Below are 7,582 nucleotides of genomic sequence, written 5' to 3' on the forward strand. Positions count from 1 at the left end.
TAATATCGCGACATGATCATGTGCAATTTTCTAACCGCAAAGGCTGCGATTATACTCTGGACATGTCCAAATTCATGGGCTGCATCCTCCTGAGGCCGCATTTGTAGACCGATTACGTCACAGCGACGCGCCGAAGGCTGTCCAAATTACTACCATATCCCAGAATTCATAGCGCGGCCCAGCCAAACTCCGGTTTCCAGCAATGGCGGCCGCTACTAAGTTTTAAAATTACTCATACTAATCTTTCTGGGTCACAAAATAAACTTTTAACATATTTTCAGGCGAGAAAGTAGTTGTGTAAACATCAAATATCTGCTCGGTTTATCAAGATATCCCATATTTGCAAAAGTGCTTCGACGTTTTCAGAGGCGTCTGCTACCCACCAGCTCGACAGCTAGCCGGGAGCTCGAGGGTTACTGATGCGGCCGAGAACGGCACAACTCCCGGCACATCATTTTCAGATCACCGCGGAGTTTCGCTGCTCGGGTTAAACGTAATATATAAGTCACTTAGACAACCTAAAATGTTATTGTTGGGCTTTTTTCAGTGTTTTGTTTGTTCGTGAGTAAATCGGTTTGGCTGAGATTAAAGTTATTAGATTAGATAAAAGAAAACTTTATTAATCCCCCGGGTGGGTTCCTCCTTGGTTTTTACACAGCTGACTAAACGTCAAACAGAAAACTTATTAAACAGAAGTATGAGACGGTCGAGAATTTACACCAGTGTCTGGTTATATTTTAGATAGCAAGAAGCAGACGGCCGAGTTTATTAAACTCCACCGAGACAGCGGTGACGCTAATCAGAACTAGCCTTCTGATTAGCTAATCAGAAGGCTAGACCGTCCAATTTCACGCCTTTAAACTTTAAAGGCGTGTTTGTGTGTGTGTTTATACAATTGCTATTATGTTTGCACTTTATGTGTAATGTTACTGACTGCAGAGATTAGTAAGATGTGTGTATTTTTTATTTATTAGTTTTATTTATTTAATATTATTTTTTAATTGAATGACTGTCTAGTAGTTCACAGATGTCGAAAAACTGAGTGTGGTAAAGCCACTGATTTTTTTAATGTATATTTCTGCAATCTGCACATTGTACTGACTTTCATTTTAATGTTTACACCAGGGTTCCTTGTCAGCACTTTATGCTCAGATGTTTGTAAGCTAAGAATAAACTATTGTGTATGTTCAAATATACTGTTGTGATTGAAGAAGTTAAATAAAAATGTCAGTCATCAATTCATGCATCACTTCATGTCATCATAACAGAGGTCTGTCTTCCAGGAAAGAACAGTTTAAAATTTATGTAATATAGTATTGGCCATACTATATGATGTATTGCTTGTCTTTGTTTAATAATACAGAAGACAAAGACCTTAAAAAATAATCGCATATCGCATCGCAATCGCAATATTGGGGCAAAAAATCGCAATTAGATTATTTTCCATAATCGTTCAGCCCTAGTCATTGGGCTAAACTCTCAACGAGCATGCGCTTTAACCAGCACAAGGTTTTACTTTGAAAGTCGTAAGCCGGAAACAGATATATTTAGCTCTGTAATGAATCTATGACGGCGAAGAGCTGAGCTATCAGCCACGTCACCTCCTCGGAAGCGGTTTTCCTGTCTGTCCACGGCACACACGGATCTGTAAGCGGAATCCACGGAGTCTGTGTCTAGCGTCACGCGCACAGAGAGTGAGCCGTCCGACCGTGACCGCGCAGCTTGTCGCCTCTCTGCCCACGCCAGCACAGCACCCCTTTGGCGTTTTATAAGCAGTGACTGCCTCCTGAGGACGTGCAAGGCCCGTGAGGAGTTGCATTAAGGTTTTTTGCTTAACCATGAATATCTTCCGTCTGGCGGGTGACGTGTCACACTTGGTGGCTATCATCATCCTGTTGCTGAAGATATGGAGGTCCAAGTCGTGTGCTGGTAGGTTGACACTAGCAACACAGTGTGGGTGCTGTGCGATCATATCAGTGCATTTGGGCTGTTATGATTTTTCATCCGCGCTAAAGATGTATGCGTGTGGCTGTGGTGCACAAAAACAGCTGTGCCACAATGAAACTTCTCTTATCTGCTGTGTATTAAGGATGGCATTTGCATGGCGCTGATTGTCCTGCGCCAGTGGAAGCTACGTGGCAATGATAACAAAGTTAAGAGCAGCCTGCTCGACCAATCATACAGCTTTGCTTAAAGTGAGACAGCTGCACAGCTGAGTTGCAGGAGAAAGAAGAAAAAAAGGAAACGTTTAACTTCTCTGTTTCATCCTCTCACTTTTAATTTCTCTCATTTTATTTCCATTACAGGCATCTCTGGGAAGTCTCAGGTGCTGTTTGCGATTGTCTTCACCACCAGGTATCTCGACCTGTTCACGGTCTACATTTCTGCTTACAACACGGTCATGAAGGTAAGTTTGTAGGTCACACCCACACACAGTCACACACACATTTCCCTGTCAGATTACCTTTGAGCTGAATGACCGCCATAAGTTAGAGTCATTCATTTCTTGTACCAGCTGTGATCTCTGTGTGTTCACTAACACACACATACATATATATATCTATATATAGATAATAAACACAAAGCAGGGATGTTAGCAAAATAAGCAAAAGCATCTTGTAGTGTTTCACAGTGTCTTCAATTAAGTTCACTTTTCCTGATCAGTGTTTGGCTCCGCCCTCAGGTGGTGTTCCTGGCTTTGTCCTATGCTACGGTGTACTTGATCTACATGCGCTTCAGGAACACGTACGACTCTGAGAACGACACTTTCCGCGTGGAGTTCCTGCTGGTCCCAGTCACCGGGCTGTCCTTCCTGGAGAACTATGCTTTCACCCCAATGGAGGTAAAGGTGTCTGTCAGAAATGTAGAGCTCCCTCAATTAAAAACAGCTTTAAAATTAACACGCACCCCTTTGCCTCCAGATCCTGTGGACCTTCTCCATCTTTCTGGAAGCAGTGGCCATAATGCCACAGCTCTTCATGATCACCAAGACCGGCGAGGCGGAGTCCATCACCACCCACTACCTGTTCTTCCTCGGCCTCTACAGAGCCCTCTACATCGCCAACTGGGTGTGGCGCTATCACACGGAGGGCTTCTTCGACCAGATCGCGGTGATGTCCGGCGTCGTGCAGACCATCTTCTACTGCGATTTCTTCTACCTCTACGTCACAAAAGGTGAGTAAGAACACGATCACTCGCTGCGACGCTACAGGGCCGAGTCTAGGTGTGATCCATTTACGTTGGCAGGACGCCACGCCAGAATTATGTTTGAGTAATCATCCGATATTTGCAGCGTTATTATTAGGGTTATCGGCCTTGCCTGTTTTACTGCACTTTCTGTTCTGCTGATATAAAACAGCATGCAGAAGTAATTTGCAATGAAATCTAGCACACAGCTATGCTCTGTGACTGAAAGAGAGCTTCTGCTCAGATTGTTTACCTGTCGAGGGAGGATATGTATCCTTAATGCCAGCTGCTGTAGGTTGCTCTAAAGTGTTTGCTCACCTGCTAAACAAAGGAGTGGGGGAAGCTAAAAAAACACTCCCTCACCCTCGCTGTGTTCTCACTTTTTTCTTTCTCGTCCACCTTCCTTCAGTGCTTCGGGGAAGAGGAAAGATGACCCTGCCAATGCCGGTTTAAAACGGACCCCTCCACCACAGCCCTCCACCCTTCTGTGCCTGCCACGTATCGGCATCTGAGAGTAGATCCTTCAGCTGTATTTGTACTTAATGATATAACTGGTCTGTGATTGTAGTTTAGACCATTTTTTTCTTTCTTCTTTTTTTGTCTGATCGGTTCTTTGGGTTTAAGTCTGTACATTTGCAGGATGGTTGTTTTATTAGTCCATAAGATGCAGGTGCGACACTGGAAGTGTGTCCCTAATATGCACCAGGCAAGTGAGCAACAGCAGTACAGAAACAGTATTTGTGCACGCTTGTGGGTTTTTTGTTTTTTGTTTTTCTTTGGAAGCTGAGGGTGACTGTGACTCTGGAGGTGCTTACATTACATCCTGAACAATCAAGAGTATTTTGAGCACAAAAATGTAGCTGCAATGTTTTTTGTACAGCACTCAGGTGGACTACACGTAGTTCTCTTTCAGGATAAATCCTTCACATTTCACATAGTCTTTAAAAATATGGTAGTGTTTGTACATTTGTGCTCCCCGATCTTTTTACGACGTGTTGTCCTTTTTCACTCTGTGCTGTTAGACACTCCCTGAATAGGTCACTGCGTTGTATGCAAACCATTTCCTTTCCTCACTGCCAGCTGCAATCTGATGAATCCCTTCGTCATCTTTTGTGTGTCAGTGCATTTGTACAGAAGAGGAAAAAGGGCTAAAATATGTTGTCACTTGTTATATGAAGCCAAAGACGGATAAGGTAACTGCTGCAATGTTTTAAACCGTTCTTCTTATTTTTAAATCTTCCTGTGTTGTTACCTTAACCAAATCACGCCATTGTGTCGGGGGTGGAAATGATGGGAAAATTGTTTTTTTAATGTATTGTATCTGTGTAGCGAACTAACCAATTTTTGACAAATACAAATGTGTGAAGTCATAATAAGATGAACTGGACTTTTTTTTTTGTGTGACTTTATTGTGCCGTGAGTTCGTATTTCACAGTATAGTCTAAGAGTGCGTGTGTGGTGCGATTGTGGTGTTGAACAATAGAAACACAATCATAGTTAAGTGATGCATCTGTAGGTTCTCATTCATCCAGGTCATGGTGGAGCTTGAGAAAATGGCAGCTTGGCTTTTTTAGGTCTTTGAAGATGCTTCGCCTCTCATCCAGGAGGCTTTTTCATCCCTAGAGCACCTGGTGGATGGTCTCGGGCTATAAACCCCTGGTAGGGATTTGACCCCTTCTCTAGAGAAACATTTTGGATGAGAAGCGAAATGTCTTCAAAACCTAAAGAAGTCCAGCTGGCCTTACATCAAGTGACTTGTCCTCACCACGCAGGCTTCGTTGTGTCCTGTCTCTTTGATTTACCTTTCAGCGCAGTAAAGTTTTTCTGTGTTTGTATAGCACCTTGCTTCCTTCTCTCACGGCCCCTCCCACTGCTTTCGCAGCCGACCTGACAGAGAGCGGAGACGCAGCCAGAGCTGCCACTTTCTCCACCACCTTAGCCTTCTTCACAGCTTTCCCTTTCCCCTTGTCCTTTCCCATGATCCCTGCCCCCTCCGCAGCACCTTTCCCCAGGGCGGTCACCAGCTCGCACCAGAAAAGCCTCTCCGCTCTCTTCCGGGCCTCCTCTTCCTCCCTTCTCCTCTCCTCATCCTCCCACTTCTTTTCCAATCTTGGCAGCTGCCCCTCTGTGACCTCAGCCTCTGTCTGAATAGACTCCACCACGTGCCCAGCTTCACCCAGAATCCTCTCATGTGCCTCCCTTATGGCACCTTCAGCCTCCTTCAGCATCTCATCGCTGTAGCAACCGCCTCCATTCTTAGCCACAATTTGGTCCACCTTCTCCAAAAGTTGCATGACTTGATGTGAACATTCATCTGTTTCCTCCTGCCTGCTGTTATCAAAGACGTGATATCCTCCATGGCAACTGCTGACAAACTCAGACAGATCCTGGCTCTGCTCTAGAAAGTCCTCCAGGCGTTTCCCCTTCAGCTGGTCACCACAGGTGAACAGCACCATCGTAAACCTCATTACTCCAGGCCCAAATCTAGCTTTGATCCACTCAAAGGCCTCCCTCTCCTCATGGGTGAACCTGCCGAGCTGCAGTGTCACCAAGAAGGCGTGGGGTCCCGGAGAAGAGAAACCAACACACTGTCCCACCTCTGCCATAACCTCCTGAGAAGACAGGTGTGTGTGGAAGAGCCCGGGAGTGTCAATGACGGAGATACTCCGCCTTCCCACTATCCCGCTCTGTTTCTTGCATCGTGCAGTTACAGAACAGGGGGACACGTCCACCAGGAACGCAGACCTTCCCAGGATGGTGTTGCCAGAGGAGCTTCTGCCTGTCCCGGTCCGGCCCAGCAGAACGATCCTCAGAGATTCAGCCTCTGATGTGGGGGCTGATGCTTCACTGACTGCCAAACAGAGAGTCATATGTGTGTCATAATTACCTTTGACATTAATATAATGCATGCACATCCAGGCAACATATATAATATTAAATCATGTAGGCACATTTACATTTCAAAGGGTAAGTGATTTGATCGTTCACAGCTTGCTAATCCAAAGTAATGCAACACAAGTGTAATGGCCATACCTTCATGTGACGCAGCACTTTCAGATGACGACATTCTGATGGAGAAACTGTAGTGAAGCCTTCAAAATGATTTTTTAAAAATAGCTGAAATCCTGGAGAAAGACAGAGACTGGCTTTGTCTGAGATACGCTCGTGTTTCTAGATCATTTGACCGCAGAGTGCTTCAATGCAGCTGCAATCTATGGTGGAGCAGAGAGGCGCTGCTTGCACACTGTCACCCTGACGCACAGTGTAACCAAACCCACAAAAAATGATAACACGAGGGATACGTGTTAGCTTGCAGTGAAAACTGCAGAAAAGTGTTATTAACGGAGCTCTGTGACAATACGATGGCCAACACGAGTGATAAATAATAATTCGATCTTTTGATACAAATTTAATGCCGTTGTTTCAAACTGTGACCACTAGATGGCAGTGAATCCTCACATAATGAACGCATCAACGTCAACTTCACCAAAAAGACAGAAATACTATTTCCGTCTGTTAACAATTATTAGAATATCCTAACGTAACGAAACTAACAAAAAGCCTTTAGTTCTTCAGTTCAGGGCTAATGGTGTTTTAAGTTATCCTCACCAGTCTCCAGACCAAAGTCACACTTTTGGCAGACTCCAAACATTTTTATTAATAATAGAAACATTAAAGAAAAATGTTAAAACTGGGAGAATTAACCATATTAAGAAAAATATTAGCTCATTTTGAGTTTGGTGGCAGCAACATGTCTCAAAAAAATTGGGACAGGGCCATGTTCCTTATCGTGTAGCATTTCAGCACTAGTCTGTAAACATCTGGAAAGTGAGGAGACCAGCTGTTTCCCCCTTTTTGTCTGATATGTGAGTCTAGCTGTTCTACAGTCCTGGGTCTTCTTTGTCATATGTTTTGTTTCATCAGCATGTTCAGCACCAGAGTCTTCTTTTACAAAGATGTTATAATAGATGCAGTATGTAGTTTAGGATTGTCCATATGCAAGGCCTTCCCAACAAAACATGTCATCTGGATGGGACCATATGGTGCTTTTACAGATGTGCAAGCTGATGTACCATGATACAATCAGAGATGCAGGCTTTGAACTGAGTGCTGATGACAAGTAGGATGGTCCTTTCTTTTCAGTCCAGATGTGGTAGTCCATGTTCACCCCCCAAAAAATAAAAATGTTGATTTATCTGACTGCAGAACAGTTTTTTTTACTTTGCCTCAGTCTATTTTAGATCTTTGGCCCCAAGAAGACAGTGTTTCTGAATCATGTTCACATATGGCTTCTTCTTTGAATAAAGTAACCTGCATTAGTGGATGCCATGATGAACTATGTTCACAGACTTCTGTGAACTTCAGACTTCTGACTTCTGGACACGTCTCTGAGCTC

General features: G+C 44.1%; 2 protein-coding genes across 3 annotated transcripts; one reads left to right on the top strand and one right to left on the bottom strand.

The window, feature by feature from the left end:
- The first annotated feature begins 1,536 nt into the window (after positions 1-1,536).
- kdelr3 (KDEL endoplasmic reticulum protein retention receptor 3) lies at positions 1,537-4,559 on the top strand. Its single transcript, XM_005737947.1, has 5 exons — positions 1,537-1,929; positions 2,307-2,407; positions 2,684-2,842; positions 2,922-3,174; positions 3,596-4,559. Exons 1-5 carry the CDS (start codon positions 1,839-1,841, stop codon positions 3,637-3,639), a joined length of 648 nt encoding a protein of 215 aa, XP_005738004.1. The 5' UTR covers positions 1,537-1,838; the 3' UTR covers positions 3,640-4,559.
- A 43-nt stretch (positions 4,560-4,602) lies between these two features.
- Positions 4,603-6,431, bottom strand: LOC102201441 (GTPase IMAP family member 7). Of its 2 annotated transcripts, none has more exons than XM_005737946.2 (2): positions 6,220-6,431; positions 4,603-6,022 (listed from the first exon to the last, which is right to left on the bottom strand). In XM_005737946.2, the coding sequence occupies exons 1-2, from the start codon at positions 6,251-6,253 to the stop codon at positions 4,992-4,994; spliced, it is 1,065 nt and encodes a 354-aa protein (XP_005738003.1). In that variant the 5' UTR covers positions 6,254-6,431; the 3' UTR covers positions 4,603-4,991. The 2 variants fall into 2 exon arrangements, with proteins under 2 accessions (XP_005738003.1, XP_013767562.1); XM_013912108.1 differs by having other exon boundaries at positions 4,603-6,037.
- Between the last annotated feature and the right edge of the window lie 1,151 nt (positions 6,432-7,582).

This window comes from Pundamilia nyererei, unplaced genomic scaffold (genome assembly GCF_000239375.1).
Source record: "Pundamilia nyererei isolate P.nyererei 1_Seehausen unplaced genomic scaffold, PunNye1.0 scaffold00081, whole genome shotgun sequence".
Taxonomy (NCBI): Eukaryota; Metazoa; Chordata; class Actinopteri; order Cichliformes; family Cichlidae; genus Pundamilia; species Pundamilia nyererei.

Coding starts and splice junctions, on each gene's coding strand:
- kdelr3 (XM_005737947.1), top strand. CDS start 1,839: ATGAATATCTTCCGTCTGGCGGGTGACGTGTCACACTTGGTGGCTATC. Junction 2,408..2,683: donor CTTACAACACGGTCATGAAG/GTAAGTTTGTAG, acceptor CTCCGCCCTCAG/GTGGTGTTCCTGGCTTTGTC. Junction 3,175..3,595: donor CTACCTCTACGTCACAAAAG/GTGAGTAAGAAC, acceptor ACCTTCCTTCAG/TGCTTCGGGGAAGAGGAAAG.
- LOC102201441 (XM_013912108.1), bottom strand. CDS start 6,253: ATGTCGTCATCTGAAAGTGCTGCGTCACATGAAG. Junction 6,038..6,219: donor AAGTGCTGCGTCACATGAAG/GTATGGCCATTA, acceptor TCTGTTTGGCAG/TCAGTGAAGCATCAGCCCCC.